General features: G+C 41.0%; 1 protein-coding gene across 3 annotated transcripts in view; it reads left to right on the plus strand.

Annotated features, from left to right (window-relative positions):
- TTLL12 (tubulin tyrosine ligase like 12) overlaps positions 1-27,194 on the plus strand; it is a 32,516-nt gene continuing 5,322 nt past the window's right edge. For all 3 annotated transcript variants that reach the window (XR_014227925.1, XR_014227926.1, XM_082309552.1), the window contains exons 1-13: positions 1-207; positions 6,910-7,085; positions 9,153-9,351; positions 11,181-11,340; positions 12,034-12,167; positions 15,329-15,405; positions 20,948-21,064; positions 21,174-21,368; positions 22,964-23,075; positions 23,917-24,068; positions 24,153-24,234; positions 24,705-24,773; positions 27,004-27,142. Coding sequence is in view for 1 of the 3 variants with exons in the window: in XM_082309552.1 (XP_082165678.1) it covers positions 88-207; positions 6,910-7,085; positions 9,153-9,351; positions 11,181-11,340; positions 12,034-12,167; positions 15,329-15,405; positions 20,948-21,064; positions 21,174-21,368; positions 22,964-23,075; positions 23,917-24,068; positions 24,153-24,234; positions 24,705-24,773; positions 27,004-27,142 (1,732 nt within the window). In the remaining 2 variants the exon portion in view is untranslated. The remainder of the gene's footprint in view (positions 208-6,909; positions 7,086-9,152; positions 9,352-11,180; positions 11,341-12,033; positions 12,168-15,328; positions 15,406-20,947; positions 21,065-21,173; positions 21,369-22,963; positions 23,076-23,916; positions 24,069-24,152; positions 24,235-24,704; positions 24,774-27,003; positions 27,143-27,194) is intronic.

Below are 27,194 nucleotides of genomic sequence, written 5' to 3' on the forward strand. Positions count from 1 at the left end.
CGTTCCCTCTCAGGGGCCGCCCTCACCCGGCCTGCTCCGGTCTGCGGCGGGGCGGGCAGCGGCAGCGGGTAGCGGCGGCGATCGGCCATGTCGGGAGAGGGTGAGGAGGATCTGTCGGCCTTCGTGGCCCTGCACGGGGCCGCGCTCCGGGCGTCGAGGGTCCCGGCGCGCTACTGGGAGAGCCTGTACCGTAAGCTGCGTGGCGAGGTGGGTGGCCGTGGGCCGTTGCGGGGGGCGGCGGTGGGGGCGGGGGGGGAACGATGCTGAGGGAAGCCCCTTCGGCGGGAAACACCGCGCGGGGCCGGCCCCGCGCGGTGTTTCCCGCCGAAGGGGCTTCCCTCAGTGAGGAGACAGTGGCGAGGAGCGGGGTCCCCTCTCCTCCCTTTCCCAGCTGGGTGTGAAGCAACCACACCCCCCCCCCCCCCCCCGCGATGGTGAGGGGAGCAGGCTCTCCTCCCGCCAGCCGTGCTGGGGAGCGGGTTCCCCCTTTCCTAGCCGGAGTGAAGAAGAGAGCCAAGAGGTTGCTCTGCAGGGGAGGGTGGGAAAAGCTTCGTGCCCGTTGTGTTACCAGAGCTGCAGCTTGGGACTGTGAAAGAGATGAGGTGTATTGTGCATATCCGATTTCGTCTTATTGTTGTCGGCGTAAAGCTTGAAAGCGTTTGGGGATCCTGGTAACTGGAGGTCCAGTATCGGAGAGAGGTGATGAATATGTCCTAAAGCCTTCAGACCTTTTTGCCAAAGAGGAATTTATAAAAGCACCAGTGGTAGTAGTGAAGTCAGGACGTTGTCATATGTTAATGTATTATGATTTGGGTTGGCTTTTATCTCATCTTTTTTTTCCCCTGGCTCTCTTCACTTCCACACCGGTCTGCCCTCTTCTCAATCGTTTATAACTGTGCAGAGCTAACTCAGTCAGCTCATCGTGCGTATGCGTGAGTTGCCTGTCTTGGGCCGTTTTCTGGAGTGGTTTTGGCCAGTTGGTTTGTTCATTTATTCCTGATCTGAGTAAAAGCCACTCAGCTCTTGCAGAGAATGGGGATGGTGGTAGAAGAATGTTCTGGCAGTGGTTAAAACAATAACAATGCAAGGGCTGCTTTGTAGAGCATTTTAGAGCGGCGGTGCCATGTGACTTTTTATCAGGCCAAATTTTGGGCAAGTTGTAAGCCTTTGTAAAATTGCCACTCATAGATGCAATGACATAAATTTGGGGACATTGCCCTTTGTGAGCCTTTTTGAGGTCTGCTGCTGTAGCCCTGTCAGGCAGCATACAGACCATCCTTTCACAGGGGCTGGGTATATTTCAGCTGAAGCTGAGACCAGGAGTCTCTGGACCTGGCCCTGAGCTAAAGGGAGTGTAGGGGTACAGGCACACTCCAGGATGGAGAATCCCTTTTCTGCCCATGTTTTTAGCAACCATCTGCTTGCTCCCCGGAGCTTTGTGATGAGGAAGGGAAGAGAAACAAAGTCGAGAAAAGGAGTCATTTTGGACAAAGAGCTTGTAAAGACAGAAGTTGAGTTTAGAAATTTTTGTGTGTGTGTGTTGCATATATGCAGCCAGCCTCAGTGGTGAGGAAAGCTGTCTTGGATTTGTTGGAGTAAAGGAACAAGGAACTGAGGCAGGAAAGAGACACAACCCGAAACTAGTTGTCTGGAGTCTTGAGAGTGCTCCAGGGAGTCTGGAGGAGTCTACCTGGAGAAGGAAATAAGAATGAACTTTATGTTCACTGTGAACTTTCAGTCCTGGGTAGAGAAAGGGATCTGATGGGAACCTCAGGGTATGGAGAGAAAGGGGAACTAGTGGTGGGGTGCAGGAGGGCATGATGAGCAGTGGAGAAACAAGCAAGATGGGATGAGAAGTTTGAACAGGAAGTATAGGACAGTGGGGAAGGAGAAGGGACTGTAGTTTAACACACATGTACAAGTAAACTATTCTCTAATTACTTGAATGCTGCTTTTCTCCATCCCAACTTTAAAGCTGGGACAGGAGGGAAGCATAGCAAGTCGTGATATAATCTGAGTGTTTATAGCACATACAGTCAGGAAGGGTCTGACTGTGTTCCTGCTGCTTTCTAACTGTTGTGTGTCTGGTACTGCTAATAACAGGAATACATGTGTGCTGCAGAAAAAATAAATCTACATTAACTCAAGCATATGCCCAGTCACAAACTTCCTGTTGTATTATACCTCTCTCAACAAGCATACGTGCAAGTGACTTGGAGCAGGGAATATCTACTGCTCTGCTTAAATAGGAAGGTGCAACAAGGGATGTACTGGAACAAGATGAAATAGAAGGCAGTATAAAGCTGGTAAGGAAACCTGAAGTGGCAAGCTGTTGCATTGCTATATGCCAGTATTATGAAGCTGGAGGTAGCTGGCAAACTTTGGAATTGTGCTGTGACATAACACAGGCTTAAGATTTGTGTCCTGTGGCTGAAATCCTTGCATGTTACCAACTTTGTTGGGGGCGTGTGCAATTGAGAAGGTAAGAGAATAGAGTTAGGAGACCCATAGTCCTGATCCTTTTATAGGGGCTGGGACGGAGAAAGGCAGGATGAAGAAAGGATATGTCCTAAGGTGGAAGGCTGCTTCTTCTGTTTCATTTTGCTTGCAGTGGTGGCTGAGCATGTTCTTTTGTATTAAGTGTTCCAGTGCGTGTGGAGAGAGATTTAATGATTTCCGTGTGCTTAGGAAGATAAATTAGGCTGCTGATGGTGCTTGTCTCTACTGTTGCAGCTTCTAGGTTTTATCCAGAAGAAGGGCAAAAGGATATGGAGAAGACTGGGATGTCCAGGGAAAATTACTGTGAGGAGTGCTGTGGACTGGGATGAGCTCTTGAGGAGGCAGAGACAGAGCTACAGTACCTTGCTTAGAACTGGATCATGTGGAGTGGCTGGAGGAGCAGCAGTAAAGAAAGCAAAGGAGGTGAAGGGAAAGGGTGAAAATGTTTTGGGAGTCTAGGTAGCAAAGAATAACTGTAGGGAAAAAATCAGGGCAACATGGAGCATAGGATGAGTTTCCTTGTTTCATGTGTGAAGGTGGGAGGAATTTTTCATTTGTCCTAACCTGTTGCAAAGATTAAAACTTTCTAGCATTGAACTTGGAAAATTTGCATCCATAATACAGATAAAAATCTCTCTTACATCAGTACCTCTAGAGCCCAGCCCAGGCAGCTGTTTTCCAACACACACGTGCTTCAACATACAGAGTGAACACACCCTCCCTCCTATGTGTACAAGAGAAGTGAAGGGTTTGGGTTTTTTTTCCGTTTACCTTGAGGTCTGCTGGAGCAGGTTTCCTTCTGAGAGCATTGTGTAACCATTAATTGAATTGGATTGCTCGGTCAAAACATGGTATATCTGCTAGATAAAGAAACCTGCTTTTATTTATTTTTTGCATTGAGCATTCAGTCTCTGTTGGGAAGCAAACTTTTCCGTGTTTCTGGCAGAAACTTGAAAAACAAAACATATGCATGTGTAATAATTCACTCTAAAGCCTAAAATTCTATTTGCAATATAGTGGTTGTTTCTTATGTTACTGGAGAAACCATGTATAGTCTGGTTATAAGCCTGGGCAATACAGTGCCTGCATCTAATTTTATTCATAATCTTTTTTCTATTCCAGCCATATGCTAAGATATGTGGCAGGCTTCTGTGTATTGCAGCAAGATTTCTGTGGCCCTGAGATGTCGCTGGCAAAGGACTGCTTAGAGTTTCATCCCAGTTAGAAATGGAGGCTTTTAATTAATTACGAGGAGGAACGCAGCATGATCAATACTACTAGACTTTATTTTCCAGAGCAGGGGAGCGCAGGCTGTTGCTCAGAGGCTACCTGTGGCCTTCAAAGCAGTTTGTGTTGTGCCTAAAAGGAATTTGCTGAAGATGCCTGCGTGTGGTAATTGTCATGACATGTGCCTTCTTTGTTATCACATTCTCTGGTTCATTAGGTTTGTTAGGTTGGAACTGTACCTGAATATGAAGAGGGAGTGATTTTGCCCAAGCATGTTTTGCTTGCAAATAGTTGTGCCACCGAAATGTGTTGCTACCCCTTTGCTGTCTTCTAGAGATTATTACTTACTCTGGCAGAGTACTTCATGTGAGTTCTCCGTGTTCTGCTTCAAGCAAAAGGTTATACTTTTCAAATTGGTGGCGTGATCTTATCCAGCTGTTTTTTGCTTAAGTAGCTTAAGATTCCTTTAGTGGAGCAGCTGCGTTAGTAGGTTCACAATGTGACAGACTCTCAAAGGGAGGGAGGAAGAGAGGAGGGCAGCAGTGTCGTCCACCCGCTCAACGGGCTGTGTGTCCACACTGCCCACCAGGCACTTCTGCCAAACTCGTCAGTTCACTACTGAACTGTTTGCATTATCAATTATGAATTTTAAAAAAAACAACAAAAACTTCACAAAAAAGCCACTGATTAAGGTGGTCTTGAGCTGCTGCTCCAAGAAGTGTGAATTGCTTCAGGTGAGGAATACACCTAACTCACTTTTTCAAAGTTATAAACTCTCAAGGAGAAATTTTTTTTTTTAGCATAATTCTGCTGAAAAGGTATTAAAAGTGGACAGTTTTTGCTAACTGCAACTGCTACAATCTCATGCAACTGATGCTCTGTTGGAGGGAGAAGTCAAAACTTTGGCTTAGAGGATCTGAAGTCCCTTCATTTTTAAGTCTTGAGTTGATATTTAATAAAATCTAAAGCCAACAGCTTCCCTTAGTTGTAGAAGGGCTTGATATTAACATTCATCATGGGTGTTTGGTGAATGGGTGGAGCCTGTGGTGAGTGAAGGCTGGTCTCTGAGTCAGCAGCTGGCTCACCTCATACCCCCACTCCTACAAACTCCTTAAGACAAAATGTCAAGTGTAGAAAGCATACATACTGCCATACGGTAGCAGGTGTCAGGTGGACTCCAGTAAATCACACTTGTGGTTTTAATTTTCTAATGACTGCCAGTCACTTAGCTGCTGTTTCTTCTGCTAGCTAATTACCTTGATGAGGATAGCTCTTGATCCAACAGCAGGAGCAGTGAAGCATCGCTTCAAGGAGGAGTGGAATGTGTGTGCACTTTTTTTGCTGCCTGTTACAGGCCGGGATTAGCACTTGTGCAGTGAGCTGGATCAGGGAGCTGATCCAGCTGGGAGCTAACCTGATGAAAATAAACTGTGAGCACCATTGATGGCCACGCAAGAAAGGACTCTTCCTTTTCCTGGGACCTGCCTGTGTTTACCTCGGCTTAGAATGACTATGATTTGTACAGGCAACCGAGCAGAGACTTAAAGGAACGTTGGTGGCTACTATTGTAACAGCAAGAGGTCATGGTATTGCATACTCTTGAGTAATGTTGTCGTCTTCTAGCAAAACTGGAAAACTAGGAATAAATTAGAATTGCTAGCTATTTTGATGCCTGCTGAAGCAGATGATATTAAGTCACTTTCTAATTAAAAAAACAGGTGTACTTTTAATAGTGAGGTTGTTATTACTTTACAACAAAATTACTTTGTTGACAAAGTAATTTTCTTTACCTTAAGAAAAATGTACGTGGAGTTAGCCGACACATTGTTGGCATCTTCTTTTTTCTTCCCCCCAGCCCAAAGGAAAATGCCATCCCCTGATCCTCAGAAAAGAGTTTCAGGTACTTCTCCACTTGGATCTGGTCTATGATATCATGCTGTGGCTTAAGATCTGGAGTAGGTGCTGTTTCCCCACCACCTTCCTCCTTTGCTAGCTGTCTTTGGGCAGCTGTCTGCTTTGTCTAGGTGGCCTTGCTTTACAGGTGTGGAGTTGATTTCTTCCCCTCTTTGTTGGGGCTTAGCAGAAATAATTATCCTCAAGGAACGCTCACTTGAACAAATAAAACTTGTTATGGCCTTTGTAATTTTGCAGCCAATAAGTTGTCAATGTCTAGAAGTAATGACTTCTCATAATGTGGCATCAGAGGCTAGGTGTACCTGTGCTTGACGTGTTAAACCAGTAACTCTAAAGGTCATGCTTCTAGGTCTTTCTCCTTCCCTGCTACTTTCTAGTGAGATTAGATTGAGACAAATGATGTGTCTGCTCCTGCCTGGTTCATTGTGAGTGACTTTTCAAATCCCTTCAGAGGGAGTTACTTTGTTAAGTCTTCTGGGGCTTTACATGTTTTTTTCCTTTTTAAAAGCTCATGTTCACTTTAAAATCCTGAAAGCTGTCAGCAGAGTTGTGGTTCTGCAAAATACATGCAAGCCCACCATTTGGCAAGATTTTGGCAGAAGGGAAACCTGTGTAGTGACCTACTTAATTTATGTAGTTTCTATATCAAGATGTTATGTCCGGAGTAGGCAAGAATGCAAACAAATCCCTTTCAGCACATCAGTAGAGATAAGTGTATAGGCCTTAACTTTCAGCAGTATAAGGAATCTCTCAACTCATCCAGAGGTGAGTGAGCACAGGCAGTTCCTTGTGTAGGGAAGGAAGGGGGGCGGGGGGGGAAACTGCTGGGATTTCTTAACTGTTTCAGAACACGAGTGGTAAAAGCTCTTTTTCTTCAGGGGCCTTAATGTACTTTAGTATGGTTGTGCAGTCTGGGTGATACCTGGTTTTGCAGGTCTTAAATTGCTGATTTTAGCAAAAGTTGAGCAAAGATACTCTGTTTTCAGCTTCTAGAATTCTTTATGAGAAGTTAAACTAATAGGCCTATTGGTACCAAAGAAACCAACAAAGCTTCCTGCCAATATTAACTAAAGAAACTTCCCAGACAAACAGCTCTATTAAAGTGTGAAAGAATAAATACTGTTGTTCATTTATCTGTTAAGTTAAAAATGCCAATTTTTATTGGATTGTGGGCCAAAACCATCTACAAGTGCTTTTCAGTGTTGCATTATACGTATCAGGGTACCGCCTCAACCAACTGCTCGATATTTTATGCACTTTCAATCTCAGGTATTTGATGCTGGTGACTACTTTGGTATAATGCAAGTAGAAGAGGTGGATGAGGAGGAAGAAGGTGATGAAGAAATGGAAGAAGAATTAAAAAAGAAACCAAATCCTGGAAATGAAACTTGTTTCAAAGTTATCGTAACAAATGAGAATGGGCTTCAAGCCTCCAATCCCAATAGGTGAGTAGTGATTTCAGAACTAGTGTTCAGTCTTTGAGTAGTCTTAAACCCCAAAATGATACGGACAGTTTGCTTTAAAACTTGTTTGATCCTATTCAGAAGTCCTCTTTTCTTACAATAAGAGATAGCTGCCTGTTTGAGGAAAGGTGCATGCTATGAGGCACATCTTGCAAAGGGTACTAGGAGTCTAAGTATCTTAACATTGTTCTCTTTTAAATCATGCAGGAAAATGCTTAGAAATCGGTTTTAGTAAACTGAGGGAGAAAATAGGGAGGAGGCAACCTTGAAATGAATTCTGCAGAAAGGAAACAAAAACTTTGTATTTGCAAGACTCTGTGCCCTTGGGGAAAAAAAATTGAAGAAATAATTGTGACCTCCCCAAATCTCAGGCTAAGGAGGTACTAAGCAGCTTCAAAGTAATGATCGGTGCACTATTAAATTTCCTCCAGTTGGCTAAAATATAATTCAACAGTGTGATCATGTGATTGGATGCTATACATGCATATATAATTGAATACATCAAGTTACTGTTGGCTTTCTTCAAAATCAACTTATCTGTCATGAATATGAGACTAGTATGCAGCTATAAAACTAGAAAAAAGTTGTGTAAGAAACAATTTAATGTTACAACACAGTTTTTTGTGTTCTTATTAATTTCAAACATAGAACAGGCCATTTGTCATATACTAATAAATGGCAGTGAGATGAAGTCAACTCTGCTGGAGATCTACACAGTTCTGCTCGGTTCTATAAAACTTCTTTTGCCAGAATTTTCACAACTTTTTAGGACTTAGGTAAACATACAAAGTCTAAAAATTTAAATTTAGCCTTGATGAGTAAAAACAACATAGAGCATAGGTATCTGCCTTTACATGCCTGCTTTAACCTAAGTCATTGCCTTTCTAAATCCGGGAACACACTTAAACTATAAAATTGACAACAGCTCCTGTGATATCTTGGGCTTCTTTGCAGTGTTCAGATGTGTGGGAATGTAGGAGCAGAACACCAGCACACCTGTTTGCTAACAGATTTCCTAAGAGCTTGACCTTAGCATTCTCTGGAGCCTTTAATTTTAAAATTAAATGAGGTTTCTTCTGTATGTGGAATCTGAGATACAATAATTTTTCAAGGATACTTGGTGTACATGACGGCTGTCATGCTTTTAACTTTCTGAAATATGGGCGGTGGGATGGTTTTGTTTGGGAGGGGGTTGTTGGTTTTTTTGTTTGTTTGCTTTGTTGGGGTTGTTGGTTTTTTTTCTTTTTTAGCAAGTAGAATTCAGATTCTTCTCTGACTTGGTTCAGTAAGGGGATATTACCAAAACGTGGAGAACCCTTCTGTTTGAATAACTAAGCGTTTTTTTTTTATAAAAAACATGTAGCCTAAACAAGGGATAAACTTGTCAAGGGAAGCTGTGTCATTTGTGTATGATTTTCTTTTGGGTTAGATTGGTAATTCTTTTAAAACAATGCATTTTTTCTAAAAAGACCTGGGCGGGGAAACACCCCAAAAAAACCAAAGAGAAACAATCAAAAAAACCTTAAAACTTAATCCCTTTTTTTTCATAGCAAATGATACAAGCTTTTGATGATCAGATCTCTCCACCTAGTTTTACAGATGATGGTAGATGTCACAGAGCTCATGGCTAACAAGATCCTCAAATACTTTTGCAAAGTAATGTATTGTTTTCCTTCTTCAGGCAAGAATATCAGGTTGATGCAGTGGAGTTAATAATGATGAAAAGGGAAGAAACTCTTCTGTTCCCAGCCTTTAAAGGGAACTGGGCTTACAAACTGAGTGCCCTGTTCTGTGTTTGCTCCTCATTTTTGTGGAAATACTAACTAAGGCACAATAAGCTTTCTAGAACAAAAACAGAGTGGCAGTTACTGCTGGGAAGTTGTTCCTAACCTGTAGTGTCACAACGTGTACTCTGGGAGTGACTTTGGGAGTAAGAGAAGACTTAGTTATCAAACCATCTACAAGGAAATGTAGCTCTTATTCACAGAATATTTGGCTATTTTACGTGTAAAAATATACTGTTGTAATGTTACCAAAATTCTCTTTAAGCATTTTCCTCATCGACCACGCCTGGACGTACCGTGTTGAACATGCCCGCCAGCAGCTACTTCACGTACCTGGTTTACTGCACAGAATGACAAATCTCATGGGAATCGGCTTTCACGGAGAGATCCCAGATGAGGGCAGTATTGAGCAAGTGTTGCAGGAAATGTGGAAATACAATCAGACCTACCAGCTTTCTCAAGGGGTAAGTCTCTAAAGCCTAATTAGGATGCTAAAAAGTTCTGAGCAATCCTGAGTGAAGACGTTCCAATATATGGCTCTTAAAGATATATTTTTCAATACAAAAAAGGTCCTTTACAGGTATTTCAGAATAAACTTCTACTTGGAAGGAGAGTAAATGCCATGTAGGGCTAAAATGCACAGTGGCTTGCTGTCAGCTTTCTGATGAGAACTTTGAGGGTGTTTTTATAGACAGGGGAAGAATCTGCTGCAAAAGAAGGGGGCTAGAAGGGGGAGATCTGCTTGTATGTTATGCGGGTTTTTTCTGCTTAAACTTTCTCGTAGCGAGGGAAAGAATCTATTATGAATCAACTGTCTCACATAAACGTGTGTGTCTCAGCTATGCTTGCAGTTTTCCTCACCTGCATAGAGTGCTTTAAATAGCAGGGATATATCTACACTGTCAAATAACTTCCTGGTTTGTACTTGGCAAGTGATTGTACTGTGTAAATGATAGCTCACCCTCAGGTGAGAACCAACTAGCCTAAGTGTTTCTGGGCATAGCTTACTGCTGCTGCTTTTAGGTAGTGTGGCTAAGACCACACCAGGTTTGGTCCCTCTGCCCTGCATAACCCTTCAGCACTGTACCAGCAGGTCTTGAGCCTTCAAACGCCCTCAAATGCATATATGCCATTTCTGAGGGAATGCAACCCTCAGGGTTCAGTTAAAAACTGGGCTGCAACGTACCTCCTAGGTTATTGTGAGTATTTTAGATTAAAGAGGAGAAAGGCAAATTCTTTGGGCCAAGCCCTATGCAGAATGGGCAGGGCTAACCCTGAGCAGTATGAGCATGACCAGCCTGCACCTCTTAACTCAGGGGCTTGAGGTTGTTCCCTGGAGTGGATGCCTTTATCAATTAAGGTATCAGCTTAGCTCGTAGTATCAGGCCTGAAAAATCCCTGAGAAAGGGATTAGTTGTGAGTGCTTTCTTTTTTTTCTTGTTTGTTTTTGTTTTTGTTTTTTTTTCTTTAAATAAAAGGGAGTTCTGAACAGTATCTCTCAATCTTTCTACCCTATGTCTTTGTTTCCCATCTTGTTGTCATGAATGGCTTATGAGTCAGGTGGAATTATCCATGTTACCACTTGAAAAGTGCTTTTCTGGAAGACAATGAATTCAACTTGTAGCTGAATTTGTCTTCTATTCCCCTTTCTGGCACTGGGCTACTTGAATATTTTAAGTCTAATCTCTGTGCTTCCATTTCTGCATCTGTAAAAGGGCAACAGTAGTGCTATCAAGCGATTTAAAGCTTATTCATTCATTCAGGATTTTATCACAACAAGTGTTGCAGGAAGGGATGGTTTGATGATGCAGCCTCAACACTCTTACAGCCAGCTGTTGTTGCAGGGGACAGTTCTGCTCTCCTTCACTCTTAAGCTGTAAACTTCCCTCTCATCCTCATAGTGAACTGGTTGTGAGAGAAACTGCAGCAAACCTAACCCTACCAAAAAAACCCAAACCAAACAGCCTTCTGCTGGTTTCGCTCCCTGAGCTGGCTAGTTTGGTAGAGGGGAAGCGCGTCTGGTAAGCAATAGCACTAGCATAAGGAAGAGGATGGGGCTGTGCAGTTGAGATGGGAAGATGCTGTTCCCAGCAGTGGCTGGGTGCTAGGCTGGCTTAGCCTCAGAGTTGCAGGGGTGGGAGTGTTACTCTGTACTTCACACCTGCTCACAATCTTGGCTGGAGTAGGAAACACAGAAATGGTGTAGGGGGTGCTGCCAGTGCCTTCTGTCTTGTGGTGCTTTTCTAGCAATTGATATGTGCAGGATGTCTCACTCCTCTCTTTAATGGTACAGACTGCCGAGGAGAAGGTTCCTGTCTGGTACATTATGGATGAATTTGGATCACGCATTCAGCATTCAGATCAGCCTAGCTTTGCAACAGCACCTCTGTTTTATATGCCTCAACAAATTGCTTACACTGTTCTCTGGCCTTTGAGAGACCTTGAAACTGGTGGTAAGTGTGTGTCTGTAAAGTTTTTTTGGTTTTTGTTTTTTGTTTTTTTTTTTTTTATGCCTGCAACAGGAGGTGCACCATATTTTTGCGAATCACTGAGCACTTCACAGCAGAACAAGTATTTCAAGACCAAAATGACTGCGTATTTGCAGTGCTATCAAATTTTAAAAGTTCTCTGCCTGATATTTCTAGCATCATAATTTATGTGAGATAGAGGCCTTCATCCGTGAAAAAATGTTGTTAATGTTTTATTGACAGAGAACTTAAATCTTGCATCACTGTCTTAGTGAAACTACAGATTCAGTCATCTGAGAGTTTAAAAAAAAATTTCCTTAAAAGTCTGTTTGTAGCATTGAGTCACAAAGTCAAGTACTTGACATTGGGAAATGCCAGGCCAACCCTTTGCTCCTGTAATCCTGGTTGGGGGCCGCCTTATGCCCCCATCATGTAGAGGAGGTAAGTGCCCAGCTGTCTGACTAAACTGATGCAAGTCAGATGGTTTTGAACTAATTTTTGCATTCTAAATAATACCCTTTTTAATGTAGTTCTTTAATTATCTCTAATTTTGCATTTAAATAAAAAAGTTGTGGTGTTATTAACTGTTCAGCTGTCATTGGTGTGATGTGGCACGAGGAAGATTTTCAGCAGAGAACCTTCTAGGAACTGCCTTTCATTCTCCTTGTTTCGCTGCAGATGAAGTGACTCGTGATTACGCTTATGGGGAAACAGATCGCTTGATCAGGAAGTGTGTTTTGTTACCATGGGTACCTAATGAAGTGTTGGATGTCAACTGTTTTACGCCAGAGCCATCAGATGAGCATTACCAGGTATAATTTTAACAAAGCTCATATTTTCTGTCTTTTAAGAAGAGGTAGTGTGTCAAAACATCGCAAGAATTCTGATTTTGCTTCTTTTTAGGCTTAAAGATTAATTTAGAGTATAGCTATTAACTAAAAAAACCCAAATCATTTCAAAGAAAGTATGTTGAGACAAGAAATGTCTTAAGCATAATATTTAACTGTTTAAAAACTGAAGCAACACAAATTATTTCAAATATGTTACTGCAGTATTGTATAACTTTTTTTATAAGCATACGAGGTACTTCATATGAGGTACCCACCTTCCAGTTAGATATTTGAGACATTGTCTAATAGGCTTACTGATTGGATTTATTATTGCAGCACTTTTGGTCAGTCTTGAATTACAGAAAGATTTATTTCAGTATTTTAGGAGTGGTTATATTTTTCAACCTGGCTACTCATTTAATGTCATGGTTTAGAACCATTAAATACTGGAGCAGAGATGTCTTTAGTTTGATGGCACTGTTATAAAGTACTCATCTGTCTTGTTCAGAGCTCTCCTTTTTGCTAAAGGTTTGTGGTATTTTAAGGATGTGAAATTATTGTTGTTTGGAATCTCCTTTTCATGAACCAGATCTGCATGAGGTTCTTTTTTAAGAAAAATGAAGGAACGTGATGCTTATGAGGACACTGTACTGGCCACTAACAGTGTTCAAAGTGCTCCTTCTAAAGATGAATCCATACCCTAACTGTATGTTTCTTTTGATAGAGGATAGGTAGAAAATGCTGGATCCAGCTTGTTATTAAGAATGTCAAGTCAGAAATGAAGTTTCTGCCAAAGGAAGGTGTACATTCAAAGTAGCTAGGCTGTCTTGTAACCTAAGTCACATTGGTTGGTTGGGATTTCACATTTTTGGAAGCGGGATAGATGTACTTTGCATTTAGAGATGAGGAACAACAATGCACCCATAGTTCCTGTCTTACAGGTGTTCTCTTGGCAAAAGTGCCTGATTCTTAGATAAGGCAATTTTTTGCATGTGTGTTAATTCTGTTTTGGGATGATCAGGTCAAGTTAAAGAACAGTGCATGGCAAATAGGCAAACAGTATCCTCCTTTACCACCCCACCTTAAAAACATCTTCTCAAAGCATCCTTTTTTTTTTTTTTTTTTTTTTTTGATGCTAGAACCAACCAACAGAGCTTTCTTTTGCTGTAGAATGTTTGGCTGTAGCTTAAAGTCTTAACTGGTGACAGACCAGTGAAGAATAGCTTAGGGCATAGCACATCCTTAAGTACCGCAAGTGAGATGGCTAGAAAGAGATACTATGTTGCTGACACTGCCAATTCCCCTGTTTTCACATCGGCAGAGCAGCATGCACAAAAAAATACAGACAACTTCAGAGATCTGTTTACAGCATTAATATGTGAGCCAGCAGTTCTGCAGGGAAATACAGTTGTGTGAAAATGTTTCTAAAGATTTATGCAAGTCATACTGTTTCAAAATTGTTTGCTGCTATCACTGTACGATTTCTGCAACTGCTTTACTACTCTGTGCAAATAATCGTATGTTGTTAAATGGGCTGTGTTGTTGGTTTTTACTATAGCTAAGGATGTTATATTTCGTATTCTAATTTTCCTTTAAATAAACCTGAAAGCTTCAGTGTTCTATTCAAAAGAATCACAGGGTTGTTACAGCAACATTGTGGCTTAACTTTCACCTATTTTTTTGTTCTGTTACCTAATGCTGGTCTCCAACACAGACCACAGAGGCTGTAACTTAATGGTACTATGGGTAATGATTGGGCAATGATTGCAGAAACCAGTGTCAGGGGAGGTGGCTTCTAATGAAGTGTCTGGGATGGAAGAAGTATCTTAAGGAGACTAGAGTAGTTGCTGTTCTGCAACAGCTCCCTGCGTTCGAGTTGCAGAAAAGACAATAATGAATCCTCTGGTACTGTTCTGAGAACTGTAGTCTTCTCTTAAAATCACAGGCTCCCTTCCTATTCTTAGGTGACTGCAGGAATTGTTTTGTATTTGTACTGTCCAATCTATTTTAGAAGGTGATGTCTAAGATCTTTGATTACAATTGTGGTTTTGTTTATGTTTTCCAGTTATGTATGATGGTATCCCCTATAACAACCTTTAAGGTAAAGAGGTATGTCTAAGGCTGGACAGACATTTCACCACTGCAACTTATGAGGACAGCCTGCAGCAGCTGGAACTCAGGGAGCTGTTGCAGAACAGCAGCTACCTTGGTTTCTCAAGATGCACTTCTCCCATCCTAGAGTTTCTGTGAGATACTTCCTTTGGCAGGGTATCAGCAATGATCCAAATGGTGTATTTCCTTTTAGCAGTCAGAGATGATGTAAAAAATGGAGTGAGATTTTTCAAGCATATTTACTGCTGAAGGCTGCTGAAGGCTTTTGCTCGTTTTTACAGGAGCAGAATTAAGTTCCAGCCCACTATAATTTTTTAGTTATCTGTAATAAAACATCATGGCTAAATGGTCAATCTTCCGTTTTGTTGAAAGTACAGTAACTTTGTCTCTTACTGCATATGATCATCTGTGATTTGATATTTTGTTTAATGCTTAGGAGGAACAGGAATTTCTCAGGGTGTTTCAACAGTGTTGATAAGCCGTGGTCTTGAAGCCATATTTCTTGTTCCTTTTTTACTAATAGCCTGTTACCTCTGATTCCCTTCTGCCTCTGCTCTTGTACCGATTTTTTTCCCTGAGCAGCATATTACACAACAGACTGTTTCTCAAAATGAAGCTTTGATGGAATTCACTTACACTGAAGACAATGGACCGATGAGACATGCAGATGGACTGTCATTTTTACTGTGACTACAAATGCACTTGTATACCTGTATTTAAATACTTATATGGAGATAGGGAATTGCAGAAAATTATCTGTAAAGGTTTATAATCTGAGAAAACTTCAACAGGCTATTGCTGATAAAACACTTGGATGAACATTGAGTCATACAGAATATTTTTACCTGTAGCTTCTCCTTAAAGGTTATGTTGTTTTTCAATCGCTTCTTTTGTAAACCTGATCAGGCACACTTTAAAATTCAGTTCGGTCTAAGTTGCTGTTCATATCTGCTAAATATTGTGGAGTTTGACCTAAAGCTGCTCCTTTATTCTGCCTAGTACTAACTTTTTATGGGTTTTTTGTTTTCTAGGCTATTTTAGCAGAAAACAAGGAAAAACTGCCTATAGCGATAAACCCACCAGTTTATGACAAAGACAAAATTTTCAAGTACGTATCTGCAAACAAAATGCTTTTTTACCAAGATTAAGTATAATAATGGCAGTGTGCTGAGGCTGAACAGCCTTTTCCAGCCTTGAACAACAGAGGCAAGTTGGGCATGTGTTTAGATGTAGCCACTTGCTTAAGATTCTGACTTAATAGTTGTTCTTGTTGGATTCTTCAGAGTAAATGGATTGTCACTTACAGAATTTCTAAAAATAAATTTAGATTTATTGTTTTTTAAGTAAGTGCCACCTTCTGGGTGAAAGAAAAGTTGCATAATGTTGTAACACTGTTTTAACTAAGGAGTACAACTAAAGTATGGAAGAAAGACTGAAGACTTTTCTGCATTATAGCATGTATGTCCATAGGGGTACATGTGCTTCTCTGTGCTGTGTGAATATAACAGGGTATTCCCCTTCTTCAGATGAGGTTGCCAAACAGGAATCTTGTCAAAACCTGGCATGTTCCAAATTGGATATATGCCTTACTACAAAAATGGGGTGTACTTCAGAAGAAAACTGGAAGAGCATCACAAAGATAAGGGATTGTTCTAAGCAAAAGCAGGGCACTGCATGGCTAGACTGCCTTATTACTAGTTTCATTCCAGAAAAACACACTATTATGTAGCATGTGCTGTGAGTTGCACTCCAGGGCGTTTATAGTCTGACACTGGGATCCAAGTTCTTGCTTGAAGCTTGTCCTTAAGGGAGGAGGTTAGGCTAAAATGTGTTTGATAGGTATACTCACACCCTAGCTTCTTGTGTTGAGGTGATTTGTTATTCCCTAGATCTCTGATTACAGGACTGTGAGGATAAGCATAAGCTTCTTTTTCATCCAATGTACTTGCCTCTGTTTCAGATAAGGGAGTCAAAGGTAGATGCATTCTAGTAGAGTTGGAAAGAAACAGTGAGGATGTTGGGAAATGTTGACTCTTATTTTTCTCTGCTACCTCTTCATTTTGCATCTCATATTTCAGGTGAATGGCATTTAGATCAAGGAGGCAGGGAGGGAAGGAAGGGGGAACCACATGCCAAATCCTTCCTGTTCTGCTTCTAAGGAATGTCATCAACACCCTGTCCATGTACTCCTAAGGGGTTTCCTCTCTTCTTCTTTATCCAGCTCTTGTCTGAAGAGGAGAAAGGAGAGCAGCTTGGCCTCCACAGGAGGCCAGAAGGTCCTTTTTGTGTTCTGAATTTCATCTACTAAAGTTCCTCCAGGAGCTGGGTAGCATCTCAGAGTCCAGATGACCTAGTGGGAGTTGCAGTCTTCCAGTGCTCTTGGCCTGTTTCAGAGCTTTAAAGGTTTTAAGGCTGTCACGATGGACAGGCAGATGAGAACATGTGAAGCTGGGTCGATATGTGTAGCCTGTTAATGTATATGCTCTGTCTTGTGTATTGCCACTGTTTGAGGGGATTCAGAAGAAATGAAGTGCATGAGGTTGGAAAGTTTAGAACCTGGGACAAACTCTTAGTCATCTTGTTTCCAAGTAGAGCTAAGACAGAGAATGGGAAAATAAAATAAATTTTTAACCTGAATCCTAAAAAGCAGGGGAGCAAGTACATGTAGTTTGCTATAGCAAAATTATAGGTTCAAGTAGGTCTTGTAGCATTAATAGTAACTGCTGCCCTAGGCAGAGAGTTCTATCCCGCTGTGCAGTGTTGCTGTCTTGAAAAAAAGGTGGATAAATGAACTAAATATTTCAAAGAGAAAATGCATATGAAAAGCCCTTCCAGTTTTGATGGGATTGAAAGTAGGTGGGCTAATACCACAGTATTGCAGTGTAGAGGTTCTGTCATCTGTCAAACCCAGAATGGGACTTGGTGCATTTCTCATCTGTCTGTATTTTTATGTATATATGTGGATGTGTATTATCAGAGTAGACATTGGAATGTGTACCAACTTATTTAACTAAAAACAGGGGAATATCGTAGAAAATCCTACATGCTCTGTAGATGATAATAAAGGAATAGCACAGTAGTTGTCAGGTGCCTGCCCTTATAGTCTGTGTTCTTCAGTGCAGAGGTCTGATTTTTTTCAAATGTATGCATTAATACTGGATATACTAAAGTACCTAAGGGAACCTCACCACTAAACTCAGTGATAGGTATTAGCAATGAAAAACATTAATTTGATATAGTGTTTCTATGAAATCTACATTCTTGAAATTAAATCACCTGCCTTCCAGAGCCTTTGACTGTCCCAAGACTTTTATGGTAAGACGATTGCGTAAAGAATGGATGGAGTGACTTAAACGTGGAATGAGTGGGATGGCCTTATTTTCCCTCTAATCTTAACCTCCATCAGCTTATTTCAGTGGTCTTCCTGCACTTGGCAAAGATAAATTGAGCTCTCCCATTTCTTTTGTGCAGCATTTTTGTGTTCTATAAGCAAGTCTTAAAATACATAATCCAGAGTGGTCTGGCACATTAATTTCTTAGCAAGGCTTCAAGATTAAGAAAGCAGGTTTTTTTATTGTTAATGTGAGTAGCACCTCTGTGAAATCTTGTGTATAGCTGTAAGCTACTGGGGGGGGGAATCTTTCTAATAGTCTTTGATAACTATATTATAGAAGATAGTGATATCTTCTGTGTATCTATAAAGGCAGCTCAGTGTGGTAGTGGGAAATTTTTGAAAGAGAAATATTAGTTTGTTTAGGAAGGGTGTTCTTTGTTTTTAGTACTTAACTGGGGGAAAAAAAAGAGTACCAGAATCTTTCTTTAAGCCTGCTGTTTGGAGTGACTGAATGCAGGTCACTACTTGTATTTCTGTGTGGTGTAGAGCTTATGTAGAGCATTTAAGTGAGTTAGCACTGGAGGGAAATGGATTTTTGGAGGTGCAAGAGGAGGTGACCCACCTCTCAGCTGAACTCCTCATTTGTGTAAAAACCACCCTGCTCTTCAGCTGAGAAAAGTGGCTAGTGCCCAGCCAACAGTGGGCGTTTATTACTAAATGATGTATTTGGAAACATGGAATAAAAAGGGGGTGGGGGGAAGGAGCCTCTGACTGATTAAATGATGTCTAGGAAATGACATGGAATAAGATTTACTGGAGTTTTCAGATGCTGCCAGGCTCTGCAGGTGTCCTTCCATGCAGTGTAAGGCCAAATGCCTTGGCCTCAGGCCTTTGTTACAGCAGCATTTTTCATACCATTGCCTCTCTCTGACTGCAGTAAGGGAGTTTGCCACAGGGCTTATGTTTTTGTTTGGCCTTAAGCACTGATTAATCCGTTTTAATACCTTAGGTTATAGTTCAGCCTCATTGTTACCCTAGTTGGAAGAATTGTTGAGAACCATCAGTTGATGAAACGGAGATCTCAAAGGTGTTTGCTGTAGCTGCAACAGGAGGGACTCCCAAAGATCCCCTACTGAGTTACTTCCACTAATTTCAGTAAACACCTTTTTTTGAACTGTACCTGTAAGTGCATTCAGGTTCTCTGGTAGCTGACATGCAAAGGAGTCCTGTCTGTGACTTTTCATAGCTCCAGCGTAACACTAGTTTTGAACTAAGGTTTCATTTCTGTCCTGGAGAAAGCAACTGTAACTGGATTGTTTTTGCAGATAACTAACAAAATGATTACATAGCCTTAGCCCAACTCTAACCGTGGCTGTACACCAAATACATAACACTGTACAAGTTTTGTCCAACCACATTGCTTTTCAGAATGAGCGTACCAAACTGTATACTAGGCTGTGCTAATTTTACCCTTTTTCCTGAGCTGGAAACCAGACACCACTCACATACCCTGGAACGGAAGCCGGGAATCCTGAAGGCCAGCATTCCAGCACTGCCACAAAACATTGTGCAATATGTTGGCAAGATATTTCCATACCATGCTAAAGGGGCTTAATCACGGGGATGGGGGGGGGGGGGGGGGGGGGGCAGACGGGGGGGGGGGGGCGGACGGACACGGACACACACGACCTATTGCTACTCCCATTTATTGGGTGGATTTAACAAGCAGAGTACGTCCATTGTGTAGATCTGATGATCCTTTTGCTACCGTCTAGCTAGGTTTGGATCCAGCTACACAGGACTAGTGTCTGTGGGATGATAACTTGTATTGTAGGATGTGTTTGTAAGGGACTGATCTGGGACTGTATGAGCAACTTAAATTCTAGTATTTCTTCTGTTGCATGTGTTCTTGTGTGTGTATTTGTGTGGGGATGTTGGATGCTTCAAGACTTTGTTACAGCATTATAAGGCCTTTTATCTTCAGGTCACCACTTTGATTCCCTTTTGCTTCAGCAAGGACTAAAAGTTGCTCCAAACCAGGGATATTTGCATAGCATAAAGAAATGCTAGTGAGGCTGTATGAAGATATTAACTTTGCTCTGTTGCAACAGTGGGGAAAGACTAGTGACTTCTTTTAACAGGGATGCCAGGGTGACTCTCTTCATCTACAGTGAAGTCCGCTCTGTTAGTCTTAGGCTCCAGCATAAATAGTATGTCACATTGTAGTCATGTCACACATGGAACTATGCAAAACATCTTGCATACTTTTCTTTTAAAAGAATATATTTCCCCTTGTGACTGGGCTATTTTTACAGTTCACTATTTCAGACAAGTGTCTTGCAGGGGAGTATATCTTCCAGTTGGTTAGTAGCAGAGGAGAGGAAAGTTACACAATTGATAAGAATAGGTCTGGAGAAGAGGAAGAATATAGTGGTTTCTCACGGAAAAAATTAGTGGTTGCTTAGTCTGTTTAAATGTTCCCTTACCATGAGAACTGTTTTCTATGTCAGTCTTGCTTTTTGAGTCATCATGCTGAGTTCTGAATTAAGTGACCTCACTTTAAGCTGTAAAATCATCAAAATAACCTATATTGCCATCTGCTTGTTTTAGCATGTCAGATAGCCAAGTCACTGGTTTTATTTGAGAGGGGAATTTCCTAAGATAAGCAACATCTTGCCTCGTTCTTGGTTATGTTCTGTAATGTTTATCCGGTTTGGGTTGGGTTTTGGTGTGTTTTTTTTTAGTGGAGCTGGGAGGGGATTTGTATTAAATCTCAAAGTTGTGTGTACTTCCTGCACATACATAATGTACGTACTTTCATATGTTTTGATTGGTTTAAATGTCTCTGCGTGAAGTTCTGAAAATAGCCTTTTGAAGCTACTGAGTTAAACTGACAAGATTTCCTATGAATTTCTTTCTTGTGAATGACAGCAGGTTGATTTTTAGGGCTCTTCCAGCAACAAAGGCATTTACAAGGCCTCCCTTGAGGACTTTTCATGTAGAATAGTGAATTCATGTTAGTGCTTCTCTGTCGGGGACTTAGTCACCGTCTTCTGAATTGCTGGTTTTGTGAAAGTTGCAGGAGCTAAACTGTCTTGGAGATTTCTGTCTCCAAAATACTTTTTTTTTTTTATATATATCTGTCCCACTTCATTTTAAAATGTTTCTGTGGGTTGAGATTGTCACAGATAGTGTGTATTGGTAAAGTATAATTCTTGTAGGAAGCCAAGCTTAAAACTTTTTTTCTGTTCAAGCAAGAGTTGATCAGTTTCAGAAACCAAACTCACATTGTTCTTCATATGCCTTTTTCTTCTAGGGTTTTCACAGACATTCAGCAAGTCCTCAGCAACCTGACACATCCCCGTTTTGTGTTCACAGACAACGAGGGAGAAGCAGACATCCTCTACAACTTCTCGCACTTCAAAGATTATAGGTTGCAATTGTTCCCCTGATGATACAAATTCTTTTGTTGCTATAAAAACTGTGTTCCCAAAGGCCTCCCCAACCTTCCTCCTTCACCCAACAACTTCTCTGTTTTGTAGGAAGCTAAGTGAGGAAAGGCCTGAGGTAATGCTGAATCAGTTCCCATGTGAGAACCTCCTGACTGTCAAAGACTGCCTGGCATCCATCTCCAGACGAGCTGGAGGACCAGATGGGCCAAGATGGTTGCCTCGTACTTTTAACCTCCAAACAGAATTGCCTCAGTTCGTGAGCTACTTTCAGCAACGCGACAGAAGGTGGCTCGTGTTTCCACTTCCTTACATTTTGTGCTTTCTTGATCCCGCTTTCCTCAAAGACCAGTAGCGTGCATTTTGGGATTGGCAGCTGTTATACCACCATGAGCTTGCTCTTGCTGTGCTTACGTTCAAGTGAATTTTACTTGGAAAGTGTGAGCTTTTTACATCTTTTCTTTACTCTAAGAGTAGTTGAGCAATGCATTTTGAAACACAGAAACTTCACCATGATTTGAATACAGATTTGAAGATGTTGCTTTTTGTCTAGTCAAGATCTTGACTCTTGTATTTGACGGATATACAAAGGATCAGAATGTGTTTGCAACAAATGTTGTTTTTTATTTCCAGGGGACCAGTAGCAGTTGTTCTTGCACTTAAGCCAGAGTGGAAAATGTTTAGAATTAAAGTACTTGGGTTCTGTAAGGTTGTGAAAGTAAAATCGACTTTTAGTGTTAGCCTAAAGCAGTTGTGGAGCTTTAGGATTTTAAATCCACACTCCTCTTGCTGGTGCAGCTGCCTTGGAGTGGATGGAAACTAAGATTTTCTTTTGCTAAGAGAGAAAGAGAGCATTAGGTACTGCTAGTGGAATAACCTCTTATGCCTGGTGTGGAGTATTCTGGTTGAAACGTTTCTTCTTTAGTGATGCTTGCTTATGGTGCCACCTGCCAGGCGTTTCATTTGGCCGTTCTTTGCTCTACGTAGTCTGTTATTGACTGGCATGACCAGGAGAGAGTGCTCCTTCCATGTATCGCTAGTGTTTGGTGGTTTAATTCCTTTTTAATACCAAGGATTGACCATAAATGCCATGTGTATGTAGGGAATGGAAAGGAGGGGATAGGAAGTTTCAAATAAACAAATAAAACAGACCCTCTTAAGTTAACACCACTAACTTCAGCTCAGTTTATGCTGTTTATCATGAAGCTCAAGAAGTTTCTCAGGATGCTTTAGTAGGTTGAGGAAAGGAAGACATCAAGTGTCACTCTGTCCTTACTCAGATGCATTGAAAGACCAGCATGTTGCCTGTTTTCCTCAAAGATATTGCAAATAGTTTTGCCCCTTGAGGTGACTAGTTACTGGAAAGTGAGAAGATGGTGGTGTACTTTTGTTTTCTTTCAATATGAACTGTTGACACATTGTGTGATTTCTTCCCAAAGAGACAAGTTATGGTGTCATTTAGTGTGAGTGATTTGGAGGCATTATTAGGGAATCAACTTAAAAAATTGCCAAAATGTTCTCGCACTCCTGGCAGAATGATTTCCGCACCATGACCTGTGCGTGTTCATGATGCTGCTGCCCTGCTGATGGGTTGTTTTCCCCTTTTGAAGGAATCAGATGCAGAAGAAGGAAATTAAGAGTATGCTAGGCCCTAACTGAAAGGATCAGTGAAAGCTACCGCTGCCTTTTCTCCCCTTTACGCCTAAGGCTTACTGCTCCCAGCTGTCAGTCAAAAGTCCTTGTACTGTAGCCTTTTTGTAAGCTTTAGAATGTATTTATTCAGGGGAGTACATAGATCAGTTCAAGTGGATGTTAAGACAGACGAATGAGGTGGATATTTACAGGTGTTGGCTTCTCTCTCTCTCTCTCCCCCTCTCTCTCAGAGGAGAAGACAATCACTGGATATGCAAACCGTGGAACTTGGCCAGAAGCCTGGATACCCACATCACCAACAGCCTTAACAATATCATCAGGCATAGGGAAAGCAGCCCAAAGGTTAGAGAGCATTGTTTTGAATGTGATTGAAAGGGGAGAGCTGAACAAACTGCTTCACAGAAGGTTTAAAAATACAAAGAAGGAAATTTATTTCCTTCAAAATTTGTATGCTGGCCATAAGCATACAGTTTTGATCAATTTGGAATTGATTCAGGTTCAAATTGGTCAGCTTCATTTGTTGCAGTGATGAACTCGGAGCCTGGTGTTTTCTTATTTAAAAAATAAAACTTGCCCTGGCAGTAATGAGTGCTCCAGTGTGGTGCTGCTTTAACGCTAATCATCAGACTGGCAGATGAACACACATTAGCTACAGTTAGCGCTGGTCATAAATTTTGGAATGTTATTGCTTCTGTCCCCTGGTTGATTGTTATTGCTGAACCACAGCTCTACTCAGTGGCGCAAAGTACCGTCTTTGCCAACAATAGATGAATCATGGAGCTTTTTATAGGGAGTCTGCAATGTGCAGTCGTACGTCGGAGTGTCACTTCAGCTTTATTTCTGTTGGTGTGTGGACTGCATGTATTTTCTGGAATGCAGAAATGCACAAAGAATTGCTTCACATTTCTCATTCAAAACAACAAGGTCACCGAAATTATAAATAAAATTAATTTTGGTTGTTTGCCTTTTTTTTAAATAAGTACATTCTGGCCTCCCACTTGCCCCACCCTGATGTCAAAGAGTTTGACTAAAATGTACCTATTTGCATAACAACATTGTGTATTTGTGCGCATTTCTAAAGAAAAGCTGAAATGCATACAAGGATACCTTAAGTCATCGAGATCCAATGACACTTCATTTCAGTTGAATTATATTCACTGTGAGTGGTTTTGCTTTGTTGTAGGTAGTGTGCAAATATATTGAGAATCCAGTCTTGTTTCACCGAGAAGATGTGGGGATGGTTAAATTTGACATCCGTTATGTGGTATTGCTGCGGTCCATAAAACCACTCAAGCTGTTTATCTATGACGTATTCTGGCTGCGCTTTTCAAATCGGTAATTTTGTTCTCTTCCTTAGTGTGGAGGGGCTTGGAATTAAATCTGATACATTGGAAACTAAGGAATTGTTTTATTTCTTAGGGCATTTTCACTTGATGACTTGGATGACTATGAGAAGCATTTCACAGTCATGAATTATGCTCCTGGTGTAACATTAAAACAGGTAAGCAAACAGTCCAAAACATTCCCTCGCCTTTCTGTTGTTAGAAAATCTTCCAGTGCCTCCTTTGTGACTGTTGCCAAATAACCTATTTCACCTCCACTTAAACAAGCAGTCAGTGTGTTGAAAGTACCCTACGCAAATATTTTCCTAGGTTCTTCCCCCTCTGGGCCCCTAATCATCTGTGATTATATAAAGTAATACAAATTTACATCCTGAATGTCACCCACATTGATAGAGATAAGTTAAAGAATTATTAAAATGGTAGCTAATCATTGTCAAGGACTTCAGTGTGATCTTTTATAACGAGAAATACTGGAACAAGGAAGGTATTCAGGAGCTGTGTAATTCCCTAGCTCTCTACCTGGGTTTGTATGAATGAGAAAAATATACTTGATGTTCCATTCCCTTGTCATCTGATTGCTCAGTCATTCCCAACCACAACAGTCTTTGATGTTGCTAAACTGTTTTAGGTACACTGCGAAGAATTTATTCCTCTGTTTGAAAAACAATATCCTGAATATCCTTGGACAACAGTACAAGTAAGTGAGCAATTTGTCTTTCTCATGTAAATGTTCATGGATCTTTTTTTACTCCTCAAATTAGCTTTTCCAAAAATGTTGTTGGTTCTTTTTATTCATAAGACATACTTCATGTGTATCAGTTCCACAAAGGGCAACAAATGTTAACCTTTACTTTAGAAGCATTTATTAACTTAGCGTAATTCCCCCTCAAAAACTTTTGCTGTTAACACTTGAGAATTTCATTTCATGGTTACATTATGAGAATTCTTTATATTGGACTTAGTAATAAAGCCAGTCCTGACTGCCCTCAGGATCCTGGGAGCTGGATCTTTTTTCTTGCAAGTTCCATCTTTTTTTAGAGAAGGTTGCCGATAATCTAAGCCCATGGTTGTGAAGACTTAGTATTTCATGCAAAATAGCAGGGAAGTCCAGAGTATAAAGTATGCTCATCACTACAAATGTTGCTGACATGACTGTGGAAGAGTTGTTTTCAAAGCCTTCGCTACTCTTCAGTAGAATATTAACTCTGATTCTGAAAAGTTGAACCACTGAAGTATTCAGGCTCTTGTGTCCTTTGTTCCAAACAGCTTCACAAGACAAGGAGCTGTCAGAACAAGTAGGAGACTGAAGTAAATAGGAAATTACAGTATATAGTAATCTCAGTGAAATGGCATCACAGGTTTTGGTTTATCTGTTTTAAGCAGAGCTGTCAGTCTAAAGATCTCCCTGTACACTTTCAGGTTAGCTTGCTGTGCAGTGCACTGGAGCTCATTCACAAGACAAGGACGTGCCCAAGTGGCTGATAAAAATAAGCACTGCCCCTGCTCCGGGGGTGCTGTGCTTGAAGGGTTACACTGCCAGACTGGATAGTGCAGAGGCTGCATTTGTATACTGTGGCATATTTAAAAGGAAACAAATTAGGCTGATCTCTCTTTTCTTAAAGACCCCTCCTCCGCCAATGTAATATCTCTGAGCTAGGAAGTTAGAACCCCCGTTTGTTAAATTAAATCTTGCCTTTGAGACTGCAATGCAGAATTTCCAGCTGCTGCCCCAGCTTCCCTGTGTTAGCGAGGTGGCGAGAGCCCTGTCCCTGGTCATTGTATTAATGACCATTCACAAGAAAACAGATGGTTCCCTAACATTAGGGCATCTTTTATCTGCAAAGAGGGAGCTCCAAATACTATAGTTCCATAAAACATGCAGGAAGGCAGATGAGGGCCTTCTCATTGATTCCCCCCCCCGTAATTCATGCTTGAAAGAAAAAGCTGAATGTGAAGAGATGGTTCAGAAACATGCACAAAACTGAATTGTTGCATTCTTCCATATCTATCAGGAGCTAGAAGATGCAGAATGAAGGGTAGCTGAGCATTTACATGTGCGTATGCTTTCAAAAGGGAATAAATTATCCAACCGTGGGTTGATTTCCATAAATTAATTTACATCAGTTTTAACTAGAACCTCACATCCAATCAATACTCAGAGTATGACAGGCTTTGCAGCATTAGGTTTAAAATAGTCTGAAAGAGACTACAAGGGATGAAAAGAGAGATGTCAAAATACTTACTGTAGGTTACCCATAGTAGTACTGTGTGGAGAACAGGAAGTATTACACCGTTTTTTTTATTTGCAGAAGGAATGGTTCACTGCAGTATAAACTCAATGCTAAAATTCACACCTGTATGTTCTTTTTTATTTGATTTTCACATTGGCTATCTGATTGTTTCTCAAATTACCAATGTACTATGTTCTTAAAATCTCCGTGTCCCCACCACCCTTTTTAGAGGGGTGTAAGTGGGTAGAAGATTTTTCATTGCAGAACAAAACAAAATGAAGCTAGAATGCAACTTAATAGGCAGGAAAAAGTCAGAACTTCATAGTTGTACTGCTGGTGTTTACAGAACTCTCCTGGGTTTTCTTTCCCCTCCTCTACACATAAGTGTAATACTGTACCTAATGCCTGAGAAGGGGGTTAATTCTAATATTAAATAACCGATTTCCAGGATTTCCATAGTACTGATTTGCACGCCAGAAAAGTCCATGGATATTGCCAGGTGCTCAGCGCTTCGTCACTGTGTTGTCTTTAGGTCTAAATGGACATTTTGAAGCTAATACTGTGCAGATTTTCATCTGTTGGCTAGTGTAATTTATACAAACTCTTTAAGAAGCTGTATGAATCAAGTGGTTAAAAACATGTTTATTGCTTTTATGGAACCTCACTTCTCATTCAGAGACCTTTTTCTGTTATTAGGCAAACATTTTTAAGGCATTTGCTGAATTGTTCCAAGTTGCTGCAGCTAAACCTGCACCTCTTGGCATCTGTGATTATCCATCATCAAGAGCAATATATGCTGTTGACTTGATGCTTAAATGGGACACCAGCAGAGATGGTAAGAAGCTAATTTCTTTGAATGTTGAATTCTTTGTATTTGTGGACCTTTT

This window comes from Platalea leucorodia (genome assembly GCF_965183815.1).
Source record: "Platalea leucorodia genome assembly, chromosome: 4".
Taxonomy (NCBI): domain Eukaryota; kingdom Metazoa; phylum Chordata; class Aves; order Pelecaniformes; family Threskiornithidae; genus Platalea; species Platalea leucorodia.